The sequence below is a fragment of the Accipiter gentilis genome, chromosome 32, assembly GCF_929443795.1.
Source record: "Accipiter gentilis chromosome 32, bAccGen1.1, whole genome shotgun sequence".
Lineage (NCBI taxonomy): Eukaryota > Metazoa > Chordata > Aves > Accipitriformes > Accipitridae > Astur > Astur gentilis.
Window position 1 is genome coordinate 4,136,507 of NC_064911.1, and position 18,648 is coordinate 4,155,154.

An 18,648-nucleotide genomic window follows, 5' to 3' on the forward strand; every position below is an offset into this window, starting at 1 on the left:
CGTTGCTGCCTCAAACAACGGAAGGGAGAGAAACCAGCAGAGACTATACAGATACAGAATGACTCTACTATGCTCTCTTTTAGAGATTTTACATCAGTATCATGTAATGATCCCTCATTTTGTACACCTGTATGATAAGTTGGGATATATAAGGCTACCCCTGCCCAGCATACCAGCTTAAGTGTTTTCTTCCCTTTGCAGGAAAGGAGCAAACATTGCTACTTATGTGAGTATGTTACACAGGACACTAACATACAAGCAGGCAAAGACTCCTAATGCACAAGAAATCTCAGTACTCTACCTTCTAGCCTCTCTTTCTGCAGTCCGACGCTTTACTTGTTCTTGATAGATCACTCTGTCTCGTCCAAAAGATTCAAGATTTGGTGCCATCAGTGCTTTATCTGTAAAATTACATTGACGAAAATTAAAATGCTTATCTACAATTATATAAATGTGTTGTAGGCAGTTTCATAAGAGCCTTTTACCTACTTTAAACTAAGTGTAATTTGAAGTAGAAAGTTGAAGTTTTCAAAAAGATGCACCCAGAAGCCTGAATTCACAAGTGTAGAGGTTAAAAGAGGAAGTAGTGGAGTTTGGAAAAATCTCCACTTAAACGTCAAGTAGTTTTCACCATACTTCACTCTTGTCCCTCTCACAACAGTGCCCAACTATATAGAAGTCAACAGTTTTAACAGAAATTGCTTAAATTGAATGTTCCAAGACAAAAAGTGTTCCTTAAACAAACATGTTCCCTGTGTATCTTTTGAAAAGAAAATGAACAAAAAGAAAGACAGAGAAAAGTGACTGGAGCAGGAATATATGATATTTCAGAGTTCTAGTTATAGTGTTTTCTAAGTTCATATACTTCAGATTGCCTAAAGCTTAAAACACATCAAAACCTACGTGAATATAAACCATATTCCCTCCTCTTTTTAAGCTGCAATTCATTATAGATGTTTCTGGTTATAGAAAACTACACAGCTTAACAGTGAAGCTGATCAGCAACCAGCAGGCAGACCCAAGAGTGCTTCCAGTTCATCCTTTTGAGGTAAATTTTTAAAATTGGACTGAATGTTAGCCAGTGCTCAAGTCCACCCACTAAAATATAAACATCAAAATTTAAACAAAAGCCTACCCAAATTTCAAGAGTAAATTTACTTGTTCTAATTAAATCTATTTACAAATCCATCATTAAGAATATTAACGATGAACTATTTCAGTATCCAAAATCTACACCAGAAGAGCCTTAACATACAGATGAAGCCATCATTTGTCCAATTTTTTAAAATGTTACCGAAGCTGAGCTACCTGTCTTTACACAGAAGTAAAGCAAAAGTTGGCAGACAAACTTAAATTCACTTCTAGGCCTTTTGTGTTCTGACACTGTATGAAGAAAAACAGATCGTCTGTGACTGCAACACACATCAAATCAAAGGCTGGCATCAATTCCTAGTTTCTGTGATAATTTGAGAGACAGAACTGGACTATTTCTAGACACAGTGAAATTCATTCTCAAGACTTCCAGATACTAAATAAGATCTCTCTTTAAAACCCAGCCCTGACAATGACAGCTCTTCCCATCTGTCCTGGTTTTGGCTAGGATAGTTAATTTTCTTCCTAGTAGCTGGTATAGTGTTATCGGTTGCTGCTAAGCAGGGTTCCAAATAAAAGTCGTAAAGGGAATATGTACGCTAACCACTCCATAAAAGGATGACCAACTCCGATGCCCTAATACTATATCACCTTCAGTAAGTTCCATCTAGTGGTATTAACAAAATTTCATCTCTGGACACGCTGTGACAGAATAGTAAATCGCTTTTATTATAAGATTTTAGGTCAGCAATAGGACGGACAAGAAAGCCATTTTTAAAAATGGGAAGCTCTCCAAAGCACGAAGACGATTACTATTAGTACGATATTTTACCTGTCATTTAACATGCTGAATAAAATCTTCTCCAAGGAACATGTATTTCCACCCAAGTTAACATCTATACTTTATTTATAGATTTTTACGTCTTGAAGAGTAACCACCACAAGAAAATTCCTCAGTAAGAATCCCCCATCCACGCAGTAAGCAGGTATTTTAACTGGCTAATTTTAAGCTGCATTTCATATAGGTTCACTGTATTAGCCTAATTTTTAACAACAGCACCAATCTCTTCCAGTTCTTTAGCTTTACCAGTTAAGTGTCTGAAATGAAATATTTACGCTGCCTACAAAATAGAGCATTAGACAGAAGTCAACTCTAGCCCAGTGCTTCATGGCTTTGTACAGAGTTAACTGTAAGCATTACAGGGAATTTATAGATTCAAGGAGGTTAAAAAAAAAAAAAGAAAAAAGTCCTGACATAAGAGAAAAATCAGGAGTCACATGCTACCACTACTACCACTGCCACCATGCATACATTTTCAATGCTAGGAAAGAGAAAATATAGTTAAGAGCAATGGAAAGGAGAGATGAAGTCAGAGTTAGAGTGGCTTTGAGTTTAAAACAAAACAGATTAGAGAACTTTTATCTAAACTTGCTTCTACCTATCTCAAGAGTAAGGATAAACTTTAAGACAGTCATACTTTAAACATTTACATTTAAATTAAGCCATACTAAGTAAACAAGGTTGTTTAATGAATAATAAAAACCTTCAAGATGGACTGACTTGAATGGCTTGAAAACTCCGAAGATTCATCTTTAATATCATCTTGTCGTCTTTGGACAAGGCGGGAAGCTCGCTGTTTGTACAGCTGGTGCATTGCGGATTCAAGTTCATTAATCAGAGGCACCTGTAAAAATACAACACACTACGTAATATCAAATTCTTCAGGTGCTTGGTTTCTGGGGTACCATACTATTCCGAAGCATAATGCTGTCACTGTACTTATAGCAGCACAAACTGTTTCCTTTTACTCATCTGTATCATTTGGACCAGTAAATATTTCAACGTGACGAAAATGCATGCATTTAACAATGTTGACGGCTTTCAACCGCAGCAATAGCATTCTGAAAGTAACTTCTGTTGATTGAATGAGCCTACACAGCAAGACAACCATATTAGAGTGTGAAATGTTATTTCAAGTACTTGTTTTCTCTACCAAGTGCATTACATATTGTGTTACAGTGCTTACAATTCTCAGACCTCATTGCTTCCACTCTCTCTTTAAACAAGAATGTAGTTGTATTCTACACTTTAAGGAGAAAATAACCTGACTTTATACAGTGAAAAAACAAAGCATGACTTTAACTTCCTGAAGCCAGCAGGTATCGTTTCGCTGTAACTCTTATTAGCATATGCTGAAATATTATTACTGAAATGCAATAAAACACTGCATATGCATGTTATGCCAACAGATACTTCAAATCAGTAAAATGTCACCCTAGCCAATCACTAAGATTGTACAATTTTTGAGTTATGCATTAAGTATAACCTTTGAATGATACAGACTTAAGTTGGCTCAGACCTGCCACTTTTTTTTTCTTTTTTTTTTTTTTTTAAGTGGACTAAATTTCAGTAGCAGCTGTAACAAAAATAGATGATGTTATAACAACTAGGAATTTCCTGACATTAAATAGCAGATTCACTGCTCACTTTTGCAAAAATTCATTTCCAGGGACAAGTTAAAATTAGATTATTATAAATATTCAAATGCAAACCAGAAGTTTTCTCGATCTCTTAATTTGGAAAGGCAAGTCCTTTTGGTATGAACACTTTAGCTATGTCCTCCTTACCTCCGAGACTTATGCTTAGTCCACAGTCTTCCAGCCTTTTAGCTCAAATATTTCACTGCTGCCTACTATCCAGGATTAAGTTTTTTTCAAAACAAAAGATAAAAATCAGAAATTGTTTCCTGATGTAATTTAGAACGTGACTCAGCAGCTATTAAAGAACCTCCTCCAGTAAAATATAGGATTATGAGATTATAGCTACAGGGCCATTTCAGCTATCTGAAAATTACATCAGAGGAGATATTAAGCGGAAAGAAGTATTAGCTCTTTGTGGTATAAACTGGGCTACAGGGATTCAAATGAAAGCAACTCTGCACCAACTCAAGATACGTACAACTTTCTTTTGGAGAAAGCAGAGTAGAGAGAAATAGGAGAAGGGTATATCCCAGTGTTGGAAGTGCATATCTGGAATTTAAGACAACTTTGAGAAATAATAATTTAAAAAAATACTAGTTTTCCTGCAGTTTACCATAGAAAATATAGCTTTTTCTCTTAAGTGTGTAAAGGGAATTCTAAAATGAAAAGTTAAATGAAAATTTTTCAAAGCATCCCTAGAGGTTCTTTCTGTAATTGCCTCAGGATTAAAAAAAACACAGCTATGTATCCAGATGTATGAATCCACTCAAAATATTTCCCATTTAAATCCAAGAAACTTAGAAGCCATTATTCTTCTATAATCAATAGCATGGTTGAATGACAATTTCACTAACTACTAGAAAGTTACAGCCCTCATTCATTGTGTTTTGTGTAGTCAATACCTTAAATTCAGTGTTTTGGGGTTTTTTTTTCTTCACTTTCATTGTAAACAGTGTAAGGGGAAAAGTGGAAAGCTTTCTGAACATTTACATGACAAGGATCATTTTAACCTACAGTCCCTCTCTCTGACACACAGTGCGTTTTGGTAATTTGCTTTTGCAGATAAAATAACAGTTCATCTAACTGTGCTGTCAAAGATACGCTTGGAACAATTTATTCTTTCTGTATCCTTTGCATATTCCTACATTCAAAATGTAAAGACACTGTTACCATTTTCTAGCCTTCTCAGAAAGCATAATTTTGACAGTAATTACTTGTGAAGGAAGTCATGCAAGCATCTTCTGCTTCACTGGTTTTATCATTTATGGGGGAAAAAAAAAATCCTAGAGGATTTGACATTTCTATTGCTCGTTTCTAAAATTTGCATAATAGCTGCCTCATTATACTCTCCACTGCACCTTATCAATGATCAAAGTGTTTCTAACATTCAGAATCTCTTCAAAACAGAATACAAACAAAATGGTTTTGCTTGGTTGGGGGTCACAAAGGGTTGAGCATGGTGAATGGGTGCAGAAATAAGATGGTAGGGGGAAAAAAGTTAACTTATGATGATGTTTTTTGTTCTCCAAAACTAAGTCAATAGACGCACGAGAAAACTCTACAGGAATGGACTCTTTTGGAGTGGACAAGTATATTGTGAACCCATTAGTGCTTCTTCAGCAAACCACTTTCTCATTCAGATCAGTACCAATGTGAATTTGGCTAATAACCATGACTAATCCTAATAAAATAAAGAATCAAAGCATCATATTTGGAAGGATAGGGAGGGACCTAGCTTTATACATATTTACGATATGTGTTCACATATGTATGTGTATATATATACACACATACATACACACACAATATTGTTATTACACATATAGATACACATTTTATATGCTTAAGTATATTATAATCATAACAACTATGTACATTATATATTATGAACACACACACACTTTAAACATAAAGTAGTCGGGGCCACAGGTTCTACAAAAAAGCTGAAGGTAATTTATCTCAACACTTATAAGAAGAATTTACTGTCCTGCTGCATTTCATTATTTCATTTAAATAAAAACTGATACTGATTTTATTACTTTATTTTGTCCCCTCCCCCCACCTCCGTTTTAGAAAACCTTGTGGTGTCCTGTGGGCTACTGTTTTTGAATTTGATAGTACTTTTGTCATGCTGAAAGCATTGAATTCCAAAACAGATTATCTGGCCAAAGAACCGAGGAATATATAGGACATCATAATAAATTAAATGCTCCTCTTAAACTGACCACATCACTTCCTAATTTTGCAAGTCATTGTACATACAGGTACTGCAGCAGCCTCCAACTGAAAACAGCAAAACTCTGTGCATGTCCCTAAGAAGCATGAGATGATAAAAAACACATCTTAAAAGTTCAATGGGCTGGCATGGCAGATGGGATATGGGGAGGGTTGTAAGGGAGAGGAAGGTATCCAGGTGTAGAATTCTCAAAAGACCAACTACCAGGAAAGCAAAGGTATATTGTAAGAATGCAACTTTAACAAGCCTGTCTGTTAAATTATCAGCAGCTAATTTGCTGTATAATGGCTGGAATTGATTATTTACTAGTATAGTTAGATAGGTCAATAACCTTCCTATAAACTGAACTGGAATGGTTACTCAACAGTAAGATAGAAAATCTGGGAGACTAAAGGCTTGGTTTATACTCAGAATTATGCATTCTAAAACAATTTGTTTAAAGAAAATATTTGAACAAGACAGCATGGACTATCAGAGAGAACCTCCAGATATGGCTTACAGTAATCGCAAAATAAATTTAACAGGAGGTCTTTAGAAAGCAGATGCTGAATAGAGAAACAGGTATTTAACTTGCCTTCTGAAATACAAATTTATTTCAGAGAAAGAATATAAAAAGTTATCCTGAAGTAGGAGTTTAGGCATCTGGGCAACCAGCACTGACAGCTGCAAAGGAAAGTACCTTTACTACACCTCAACAGCTAATGCCAATACAGACTCAGGAATACTGTTTTTTCAGTATCTATTGTAACTGATCAATTAGCTGGGTGACTTAACTGGTCCACATTTCCTGAGTTTGTTCGTGACATAGATATTCTTCAACTTACTGGATTGAAGATGGGACTCTCCCAATACCACTAGTGCTGGACAATTAATGTCTAACTGATTAGCAGCCAGAATGCTTTTGTATTCCTCTCCCACACCTAACAAGCTAGGTAAGCAGTAGCTTCAACTACTCAAGTAATTCTGATAGCTAACTTATTAAGAAGATACTCTCCTATTGTATTCAAGTCAGAAGACAATTAAGAAATAGCCTATATCCTGCTAACTGAATTTTACAGCTCCTCTGTGTATTTTACATATATATAAAAATATATATATATATTCCAGAGCCCCTGTTATATTTACAGCAAAGTAATTAAAGCATAATGAATAACATAGGAAAGAAAGGCTAAGTTTTCAAGTTAGACATATACAAAAGTATCACACTACATGAAAAAAGTATATTTGTAACTTTGGGTGTCTTCAGACAGCTACACTAGTTTTAAAACTTTTCTCCTTCAGACACTAGAGCAATACCAAGTATGTGAAATTGCCTGGCAGGAGGAAGTTCAATAACACACAAAATACAAGTCTTCGTTACGGTGTTCATAAAGCATTCCAGAAACCAGCAATGTTGTAATTCAGCCCTTATTTTTGTTAACCTGATAGCCAACACAAGTAAAAAGCAGCATCTGAGTAAAGTTGAAATGCCGGAATATCTACCAAAATCCTAAAGACATATAATCTAAAAGTTTTTAGGCAATCTAAAGTCAGTGATCTCTTACACTGTGAAAGAGAGGTTTCTGATAACCAACTTAGCATGATGAAAAGTTATCTTTTCAACCCTCGAATAACCAAACCTTTAGAAGAATATGTTCTCAGGGGACTTTTTTCGAAAACAGAGAGAGCTGTGGAGCTGTGGTGTTTGGCATGTGCTAAAAGTCCTTTTTTTTTTTTTTTTTTTTTTTTTTTTTTTTAAAAAGATGAATGTTTTTGCATCCTTACCTTTTCACTGAAACACTCAAGCAAGTCTTGGACATACCCTCGCATTTCTTGCAAAAACTTATACTGTTCACCAATACCCCCAGAAGACCCTTCTAATCTTTCAATTGCCTTGGTAGAATCCTCTCGGCTTTGCTGATGTTTCTCATATTGCTGCCGATTAGCTTTGTGCAATTCTTTCATAGAGTCCAACCTGAAGGGCAATGGATAAATAGCAAATTTACATCCAAAAGTCTGTATATTTCAGACCATTGAGATATTAAACAGACAGTGCAAGTACCAAGTCTATATATGGGAAATACTGCAAAGACATATTCTTTAACTTTCATTTGTCACTTTCTTCCCCTCTCTACATAAATAGCAAGGCTACAGGTTTAAATTAATTGCTAGACTATGCGGAGTGCATTGCACTGCCCACTCCCACAATTTTTACAGGAGTTGATAGCACTTAGAATAGTGCAAGGCTGGCCCTGAAGGAAAACTGGAAGGAAAGGTTTTGGCAGGGGGATGGTGATGGTGAGAACTATAGCTTATACAAAGCAGTCTTACTACTCTAGTAACTTGATTCACTGTCAAAGGCTGTAACACTACAAGGAGCATACAAACCAATTTTGAGGACATGAAAAGTGCAAGTTATTAATTACAAATGATTTCTCACTGCAATTGGGTTGTTCATTCAATAGGACCTTTTGTGTACCTGACAAGCAGATTATAGTGTTTAAACCAAAAAAACCCCTGTATACACCAAAATTTAAATTCTTTATCTACTGAAGGGGAAAAATCTGATTCACAGTTTAAAAGAATGCAACTTGACAAGCTAAACACCCCGCTGGCCTTTCAATTCTTGACTACAAGACTGTGCAGTGTCCAGAAGATGCAACTCAGACCTGTCTTCAACAAGATCAATGGCCTCATATTTAAAGCTTCACTTCCAGAGAAGCAATCCAAGGAGATTTTCGAACAAAGTGTCAATGTCATCTTCACTTTGAGCTTTTTTTGTTTGCCTTTTTTTTTTTTTTTAAATGGATGTGCCAGTCAGTACTTTTCCAGCGATGAAACTCTGTTTGCTCACCGAGACTAAAAGACGCCTGAGGAACAGAAAGCTAGGGGACAGGTCTTTAAGTCTAAAAAGATGGTCTGTCCTACCTGTCTTTAAGCTGTTTCTTTACCAAATCAATAGTAACAGGAGTCATCTCATTACTGGGAGTTTTGAAAGGAACTGTATTATCTGTTTTTTGAGACTTGGTTTCCGATGATCCATATGCAGCGTAAGTGTATGGAATGCCATATGATGAACCATAAGACAGTGTCTGGTAAGTGTTCTGGTAGTACAGATTATTCACTTCAGCAGGCTGACTTGGTTGAACCTAATGGCAGAGGAAATGCAATTGTACTATATTAGACTTTCAAGAAAGGAAAAATTTCTTTTCTTTCACATCTCAAATGTTATAAGTGAAAAATGTAAGCAGGTACATTTGCAAAATGTACTTATCAACTGGGTTTAAGTGTAGAACTTCCAACACCTAAGGTGGAAGAAACAAATTCCCTCAGAAGCACCTTCTTAAAAGGACAAACTCTTAGTATCATTATAATTCTAAATATTTATACTTATAACAAGTTATTACGTGACAATTTTAACCAGCCTATAACTCCTACAATAACCAAGTGTTTGCGACTATATTAAATTTTGCTAAGACTATTTAACAGAATGACATAGGTTCTTAGAGACAGTGTGTTTGGTTGTGATTTTGCTGAAATGTGTTTAAAAAAACAACTACTCTCTTCAGCCCAGCAGCAACTTCATTATGAATGCACAGGTAACAGATGGTACAACCTGCTACAAATTCCAACTCTACACTGCAACAGAAGATACAGAAACAACAAAGAAACACACACCTCACATAGACTATACAAACCTAATGATAAAGAAGAGCAGAGGTCTCTTCAAAGTGTCATTATCCTAGCTCTGTTTTAAGTTGCAAATAAATGCTGGTTAACAGCACCATAATCAGTATTTACCCAGAACAGAAACTAATGAAACCGATATCACTGGATACTTAAAATCTGACCTCTCATTTCTCTTTAAAGAATATCAGAAGTTGCATACTAAATTTCTCAGATGAAACAGCCTTCTGTAAACTACTCAAGTTTGTAATGGATTTAGCCAATATAAGCAGAAACAAACCAAAAAGAGTTCACAACTAAATACATGCCTGAGGTATGTTGATTCCTTTCCGTATCTGTTCTTGCTCCCATCTACTGAGTTCTTCATCTTGCTCCCCTGCCACCAGTGCTTCATCATCACTTCCCTCAATACCTTAATACAAGTAAAACAGATAGGTAACAAAAAGGAGAAGATAATGTATTCAAAGTAAGGGCCATGAGTTCAAAAACCTGAGACACCATGCTTCAGTGGGAACATCTCAGTGCATCCTCCTTTCCTCTTCATAAGGAATTAAGGATGCTAGCCTGTGTATTATTATTACAGAGGTTCCACTTAAAAAATCCAATGGGTAAATTTGCAATTCATTGCTGGTAAAACCCTGTAATGTTAAAATTCTATATATCTTACTAATTCTCCAAGAGGTTATTTTACCTGCTTATCAGCAAGAAGAATGCTAAATCAAAGAACTAATGTTTTTCCTTTTCACAACTCTATACTTCCTAAAAAACAAAGTACAAGAACAACACTAATTGAACCTTAGTGTAAGTCTCTACCAGATTCAGTAGAGTTGTGTGCTTCTAAGCACAGGAACATAGTTGGTGGTCAAAATTTTACACAGATTCCATTATGCAGTACTTTTCCTTCAAAATGGAATACAAGTCCAGATTCACGCCTGTTTGAAAAACATGTTATTTAAAAATGTTGAATGGGAGCACTTGCAGTGAAAACAGTGCGAACGTTTATCAGCTGTCCTTCTAAAAAGGTTTTACCTATTTCCTCAGCAATCTTTTGCCTTTGGGATTTTTCCTTCACTGTAAAAACTATTCTCCTCTTCTCGTCATCATCTTCATCATCACTGGCATCATTTTCATCTTCTCGAACAAGGCGGCCTTTACCTGGTTCACTGTCAACGGGGGTAAAGTCTCCAAGTTCACGAGCCATTTGACGCTTTTTCCTAGCGGCATGAATAAAAGCAGCATCTGGAATTTCTCCTAGAGATAGATATTTGCACCGTTAAACAACCACTGCAACTAAATAGGTATTACGACTTCTTATTACTCATCTCTGCCACCCTACCAAATCATCTTTGTGAACAGAAAAAAATGTGAGAGGAAAAAAATCCAGAAACAGAAACATTTGCAAGCAACTTATAAGCTGCACATGCAAACTTTCTGACCAGAAACCCTCAAGGCTGGGATCTTTCCCAAAAAGTCTGGCTCTGCTTCCAGCAGCTCATGTACTGTAAGCGGAGGAGCCTGATGTTCCTATGGGAAATATTCCTAAAGAAACAGCAGCCCTTTACAGGAGCTGACTATTGCAAAAGGAGGAAGAAAGCAAGGTTCTTGACTGTATCACTTCCTGTCCTGATATTGCTCACAACTCTTCTTATTTTGGGGGAACAAAAAACATCGGCCATTTCAAAAGATGACGACAGCTCAGAGATTAAGAGGACACCAAACTGGACAAAGCTAATATGAGAAGACTGTACAATCGAGGGGAAACACGAAAAGCAGACCTAATGAAAAAATCTAAAATTCCTAACACAAAATTAATGCAACTTACAAAACTCATATAAAGAATGGTCCCCCAAAATAAATTTTTTGAAACATGAACAATTTTTACCACTACTTTGATTAGGCATGCACAAAAGGTTAAATTTCAGATTCTCTTCATACTTGACATGAGATACTCTATTCAAGCCAGCAATATCTTTACAGATGCAATAACATACATATTGCAATACTTTGCAAATACCCCTAAAAGGAAAAATGATTTGGGAGTCAACTCGGAAATTCTTTTTCCCTTGAAATATGGCCAAGTCTGCGGACCCAGGACATCTGATTTCTACTTGGGGAGCAGGCAATCAAGTGTTAGCTAACAATTAGTAAATTAGTTTCAAAAATACTTTCTCAGACTGATTTCTTTGGCCTCAGGGCCTGACTAGAACCTCATTAGACAAAATGAGATAGGAAAACATTTGAGACACCTTGCACACCAGTAACTGAGACATTCAAACCAAAGACAGAATTTTAAGTGAAAGCAGTTAAAGTTCATGTTAAGTCACCTATTCCAAATCTAGATTTTCTTACAGTTTGTCATCACTTTGAGAGACAAATTCCTGCTTTTGACTGATATCAAGATGTTAGCATTCTGTAGTAAAGCATTGTCTCTCATAAGGCTTGTAAAATTGAACAGCTTTGGAAAATAGCAGTTTCCTGAATTCTCAGATGCCGGATATATTGCTGGAAAATATTTCCTAATCTCTCAAATGCATTACTCTGCTGTAAATGCTAGCTAAACCATTTGTTAACATATCAGACATTACAATAACGAACCTGGGCGGAGAACATTCAGTGATGACAGAGCACTTGAAAAAGCCCCACCAGCTTTTGGTTTTTCTTCTTCCTTCTCACTTTCAACTTCCATTTCTTCTTCACCATGCTCACTGTTTGCAGTCCCATCTTCTTGACCTATATCCTTAAGCTGTCCTGTCTTTTCTAGCGGTGGATCGACTGGTAAGACAACAAAGCCCATGTTTTACTCTTTTTATAAAGATCACTTGGATGTATTTTTTTAAGGTCTAAAAACCAAAAGTAAAAATCAAATGAAAATGTTAAATGATAATTTTATTCTGATATCTAGTGAAATACACCTTCTTAATTGTGATTAAGTCACTGACATCCTCTCAAAATAAAATTTGACAAAGCAGACAGCCCAACAACCACTAAAAATTCTACACATGGCCAAGTATTAAAGAAGTGAGGGAACTCGGTAATTAAGATCATGTGCGCAATCTTCACATAGCCTCTTACGTATGTAATTAAAAAGCACTACCTGTCTTACACCAAATCTTTCCACAATAACAGACTCATTTCAAAAGAACCCCTTCACTTTCCTCTTGGGCTGGGTGCAACATTATCCTACATTAGGTGGGTAACATACAGATACAGGCAGTGGGTACAAGTATTATGTCAGAAAATGCATGTTAAATCCAGTTACCCAAGCCAAGCTGCACGTATCTGAGTTTTTAGACTTTAACATTTGTTTAAAGAATCCAGACTACTGACTCAGTAGCAGCCATGAACTCTTTGCACTGTAACCAAACCAACTACAGAGACTGAAAAACAGACAAACAGAAAATGAGCACACACTAGCCATGTGCAAAATGCAATTTTTTAAGGATCTTTGTGACAAAACCAAGAATTAAGATCCAGGTTTCCACAGATTCCCTGAACATTAGCCACAAAAATGATAACTTCTGGTTTTGCTCATGCCCCATACCACTGCATAGGCAACTTAAAAGATTCTACTAAGAAAGAATCTTTAAGATTTTTAAAAGACTAATTTAATTAACTTAAAAAAGGGTAATCTTCTGCATGGGACCATGTTCAACTCTCATACACTCCAGCTATACCATTGCAATCTTTAGATCATAAGCCTCTCGGCTTGTATCCATAGGATTGTAGCTTATTACTCCACATAAAAACTTAAGTGGAAAAGGAATCATTATGCTTTACCAGTGAGCTTCCCAAAAGCCAATAGCAGAAGCACAATGAAATTGAAATCCCAGGCTCTATTCTAAGCTCTGGAGGACCATACATTGCTAAAAGATCCTTCTGCTCCAACACTTTCATCCTGTCATCTTAATCATCAAGTCTACTCTAAGGTCCAAGTCCTGAAACAGGCAGCTGTTGAATAATTTACTTAATAACAAACACCACCACTCTGCTCACCCCACAGTCTTCCTTTTCGAAAAGATGCATCTTGTCATATAGGCACCAGACACCCTTCTAATTTAATTCCTTCCTAATTCAATAGGAAGAAACTCATCTGACATTAACAGGGCTGAAATACAGAAACTACTGAGGTCTACTGACAACTGTATACATAGCTGAGAAATTTCATCCTTCTACATTCATTTCCACATGAGAGAGAATCAAAGAACTCTCTACCAGCTTCAGAACAGCATTTGTAAGGTTCACATGAACACATTTAATGTGTGCTTTAGTTCAGTTCTAAATGCTAAATTCTCTAAAAAGAGTAGCAATTCATCGTGAAAACAAGTAATTTGTATTTACAATACTTAATCTTTTCCATTACAAAAGTTACTGTTAGTTTTGCAGTTACCATCTGTTGGAGAATTGACCTCTGTTCTGACTTTTGATTTTTCAAGATCTTCTTTGTATTCTTTCTTCAGTTGTTTTACAATCTTTTTGCTGTAGCTTGATTTCTTCACTTTAAAAACCTCTTCAGTTTCTTTAAAAGAAAAGTTGGAAAACATTACATTAGACCTGCCAAGAAGTATACTTACCTATTAAACCTCTTAATTTTGTACCTAGAAATTAATAAATGCCACTAACAACGTAATTTAATGTGACTTTACATTTGCACTATTGCAACAAAACCAGTCCCATATCCTTTCCTTTCATGTGGAGTCATGTCTACCTCCTCTTTTTGCGGTCATTTTCAAGGGCATTCATCCCGTTCACAGCACAGTCACAGAAAAGCAAGGCAGAAGTTACACAGAAGTGTACACACATGGCCTGCTTCTATCTGACTGTAGTAATCTTTTTCTAAACAAACAAACAAACAAAAAAATCCAGCTGATCCTTCACTGTGACCGTGAATTTGGAAGAAAACAACACGAAGCCCCAACATTTTGGGTCAACAGACTTTTCACAGCCACGTATATACACAACTCGTGAGTAAGGGAACGGCTGGTTTCGGTTGTACTACTAGTTCAAATGCCTGCAGCACTACAACCTACCAAAAGGTATGCAATAAGTTAAAGAACTAAACTGCACAGAAAAAATGGAAGCTTGATGTAGGAAATCCACAAGTGATTGGTCGGGTTTTTTTAAGTCTATATTGTAATTCCATGTTTCCGGTGTTTCTGTCAAGATTTCAAATCACTAGTCTTAGAATCCAAGTTCCAGGGATTACAAGAGAACTCCTTCTAAGAAAATTCAAAATGCATACTAAGTCTCCTGCTGACAAAAGGTATCATAAAAATAAGCTCCCCATTTTATTCATCCTGAACTTGTGGGATGCAACAAACTCTGGAGTTTGAGGAGTGTTTTTTGATAGTTTTTTGAACATTTTAAATACGTAATAACTATTATCCATAATCAGATTATCCGAGTGTTAATGGACCGACTCATGAGTGCAACACCTGCTGGAATCCAGCAGAATTATTAGCTGAAGCACTGTACAAACACAATTATGCTATTTCTCCAAAAGCTGAAAAGCATCCAGAAACCGCTCAACTACTTTTCCCACTATTTGTGAAGGTTAATCTAATAAACCTTGTGGGTGGCTAGATGAACTAACTCTGCAACAGAGCACCAGTGGCTTCACATGGGAGTTTGCTAGGACAGCAGGCAGTCCGACGTGAGCTGTGAACACCAGCCACATCGGATGAAAACAAACTCAACACAAAGCCACGGGAAAGACGCCCCTCAACCTGCTGGGCCTAGTACCCGCTACTACTGCACAAACTCGGGTCAGGCTAAAGCCCGCACCCTGACCGGCAAGCCACCCACCTGCAGCGAGCGCAACAGCCAGGCACCAGCAACACAGAAGCAGGGGCAATCAACCCCCCCAAACCGGAATTAAACCCGCGGGACATCACCCCGGTGCTGGGAGCACGCTGGCCCCGCAGGAGCCGGGTCGGGCCCGGGAAGGGAGCGGGGCCGAAGCGGCTGCCGATGGGACGCTGCCCGCCCGTGCACCCCTGGCCCCCCCGCCCCGCGCCCCCAGCGCTCTCCCCCTCTCGTACGACCCCTCGTCAGCCCCACGTCACGCGGGGCAACCCGACCGCCTTCACGAACACACAGAACAAGGGTCCCGGCTCTCCTGGGGGACGAGGGGTGCGCAGACGACGGGCGGAGGCCCGGTGCGGGCTGACCCGGCTCCGGCTCCCTTCCACCCCCGCAGGCAGCGAGCCAAAGGCCGCGCGGCCCCGGTGCCCGCCGGCGGGCAGTCCCCCGCCTCACCCTCCTCCTCGTCCTGGAAGCTGAGCAGGCTGGCCCTCGGCACTTCTTTGTTCTCCCGCGGCCGCTTCTTCTCTTTGGGGCGCCCGGCGCCCGGCAGCCCGTTGCCCTGCTGCTGCTGCTGCGGCGGCGGCGGCGGCGGGGGGGGCAGGAGAGAGGGCGCCGGCAGAGCCCCCAGGCCTGCCCTGTCGCCTCCCACCAAGCCCAGCCCCAAGCCGAGAGCCGCGCCGTAGCCCGCGGCGCAGGCGAAGGCCGCGGGGCTGCCGGGCAGGGCGAGGGGCACGCAGCCGGCGGGCAGCGGCAGGAGCCCGGGGCCCGCCGCCAGCGCCATGGAGGCCTCGCCGGGCCCTTCCCCCCCCGCCCCGGCCGCCGGCGCCGGCTCCTGAGGCGGCTCCTCGTCGCGCTCCTCGTCCTCCTCCTCCGAGTCGTTCCGCTTCCGCACGTTCACCCTCCGCGCCTTGCGGAACATCCCGCCGGGCACCGACCCCCCGCGCCGCGCCGCTCCGGTACCGCCCGCTCCCGCCACCCCGCGCCGCGGCCCAGGCCCGGCTCCCCGAGCATGATAGCCGCCGCGCCGGCGGTCACAGCGCCCCCTGCCGCCCACCGCCCGCTGCCGCCCGCCTGCCAACGGCGAGCGGCCGCCAGACCATAGAGAGGCGGCGGGGACGGAGGATAGAGTGTGCGCGGCGGGAAGCGTAGAGAGCGGAGGCTAGAGCGGCCGGCCTCGCCGCCCGCCCCCCCCTTCCTTTCCAGCGGCCGCCGCTGCCGCCATCTTGTGTCGAGAAAGCAGCGCGAGGCCGTGCCGCGCGTCACGTGGCCGCGCAGCGCGCGAGCGGGGAGGGTGAGGGGCCGCGGCGGCCCCTGTGGAAGCGCGCCATTGCGGGGGGAGGGGGGTGGTGTCCCCCCGGGGTAAGGGGGGGCGCCCGGCCTCGTCCCCACCACCCCCATCCCCGCCCGGTGGGCTTGTTCTCCACAGCCAGCTGGGGGACGGCGGCAGCCGGGGTCCGGAGAGGGTGCAAACACCTGCCCGGCGCCCGTCATCCCCTCGGCGGCCAGCGTGCTCCGCTGGCTGCCCGACTCTGCGCGGCCTCTGCCGGAAAGCCCCTGCCCTCCCTGAGGGAATCTGGGCCTCTGGCTTGAAGGGGGCAGATAACGTGGTGGCCCTCTTCGCTAGTGCTCCATGGTAGCGTCTTCATGCGCAGGGCCCTTTGGGGTTCGGCTTCATCTAGGCTGGGGGCATCCCCAGAAGTCAGTTGGGCCGGCCTCGGCGGCTGCTGCGTTGACTAGAAGAAAACCCACGAGTTTGGTGGCAGATGCCAAAAGGTCGCTGGCCTTTTTAAAGACAGTCTCTCCAAGCATGAGTGCTGGGCACTGGAGGGACCTCTTCTCAGCCTTCCCGCCATACCAGGAAGGCCAGACTCCCCTGCAGCCCGTCTTTGCCAGCCACCTTGGGAGTCCGCCCAGGAGGAGATGCAGGAGCCTGGCTGGCCGCCTGCAGCCTCTCGCTGCAGCTGCACAGCAAGATCTCCCATAGAACGCACTGCGTTACCTTCGTGCTGTTCTCGATCTGTACTGCCTTCCCAAAGTTGCACCAGAATTGCTAATAGGAAGGAAAACTGTAAATTTACAGCTCCTATCTCCATTTTTTTCTGATAGAAAAAAAAGCGCCTCAGTTTCCATTGATTGGCATATCCAATAATCACACATCAGGGTTAAAGACTGGCAAATACAGGTTGAACCTGATACAAGGAGAATTAAACCATTGTGTATACAGATATTAATTGCTATAAATATATGACCACACAACATAGGGTGTTGAGTGTGGCTAAGTGTGAGTCTTGCGCTAGGTTTTAAAACACATTCACAAAATCACGTAATTATTTCTGCAGAGTGATGCTTAATGTACTGCTGTGTGTAGTTTACATGCAGATAAAAGAAACCTCCACCAACAGGATTAATAAAACTCACAACATATGTGGTATGTGTTTTTTATGCATTGCTCTGAAAAAATTCTGCAAGCTTCTAATGCAGTACTTTCATATGGCAAAGACATATAAAATTGAAATTGGGAAGATGAGGTTCTTGGTATCTGCTGGAGAAGAGCAGGGGAGTTGAAGAGATCACTGCAATATTGGTGCTGGGTATTTCTGCTGTGCATGTAATTGAGGTTTTTTTCCTGATTCCAGGAAAATCTCTGCAGTGCTTACTTCGGCACAGAAATAAAAGGTCTTTTACGTCAGCCTTATTAAGAACACTACAGTGGCAAAAGTAATTGGAACTGTAACTTGCAGTGTTAGAAAGCCCATGGATTTATTAATCTCATGGCTCTTCTCAACGAGGCCAGAATACATACATTCTCAGTTACTGCTGCAGGTGTGAATTTTGAACAGTAACAGCAGCCAACCACTGCTGTCATGGCAATGTGGAAGTACTCTGTTATTCAGCACATTTTTTACTAGAGGGCAGCAGAGCCTCAGTGAATTCGCTGAAGATCACTTGGGTTTGATTTTCCCAGATTTTAAAGAGGGTTGGTAACTTTTAGAAACCAATATATTTGTGTGTGCCAGCTCTTTTTTTTTTTTTTTTTTTTTTTATTTTTAAACAACACTATTCTGTGCAGGATTAGTGACTAGCCAGTTTGTGAAGGCAAGGTTAGTACTCTTGCACAGACAGTTGGAGCATGGGATTCCTGGGCAGACAATATGAATTATTTGCCTGTGTCTGTAATACATTCCAGGCATGTAATGTGCTCAGAACATTCCCCCACCCTCCCACCCCACTGCCAATCTCTGTCAGCCCAGCTCCAGCTCCTAACCATTTTGTAACCTGTGACACAACCGTGAGAGGTATCACTAGAAATATTTGTGATTTGGGGAGAAGGTTTATGGTTTATTGCCAAAGTGCTGACAAAGGAAACGATG

The 18,648-nt window shown here is 40.6% G+C and overlaps 1 protein-coding gene across 2 annotated transcripts in view; it reads right to left on the reverse strand.

The window, feature by feature from the left end:
- The window catches only part of PAXBP1 (PAX3 and PAX7 binding protein 1), a 29,156-nt gene extending 12,879 nt beyond the window's left edge, over positions 1-16,277 (reverse strand). Inside the window, exons 1-9 of one of the 2 annotated variants that reach the window (XM_049834770.1) lie at positions 15,731-16,277; positions 13,863-13,991; positions 12,071-12,247; positions 10,631-10,726; positions 9,784-9,887; positions 8,717-8,937; positions 7,574-7,763; positions 2,654-2,777; positions 302-401 (exon numbers count right to left, since the gene is read on the reverse strand). In XM_049834770.1, the coding sequence (XP_049690727.1) occupies positions 302-401; positions 2,654-2,777; positions 7,574-7,763; positions 8,717-8,937; positions 9,784-9,887; positions 10,631-10,726; positions 12,071-12,247; positions 13,863-13,991; positions 15,731-16,196 (1,607 nt within the window). In that variant the 5' untranslated portion in view covers positions 16,197-16,277. Of the gene's footprint in view, positions 1-301; positions 402-2,653; positions 2,778-7,573; positions 7,764-8,716; positions 8,938-9,783; positions 9,888-10,504; positions 10,727-12,070; positions 12,248-13,862; positions 13,992-15,730 lie in introns of both variants that reach the window. The other variant, XM_049834769.1, reaches the window with a different exon arrangement.
- Between the last annotated feature and the right edge of the window lie 2,371 nt (positions 16,278-18,648).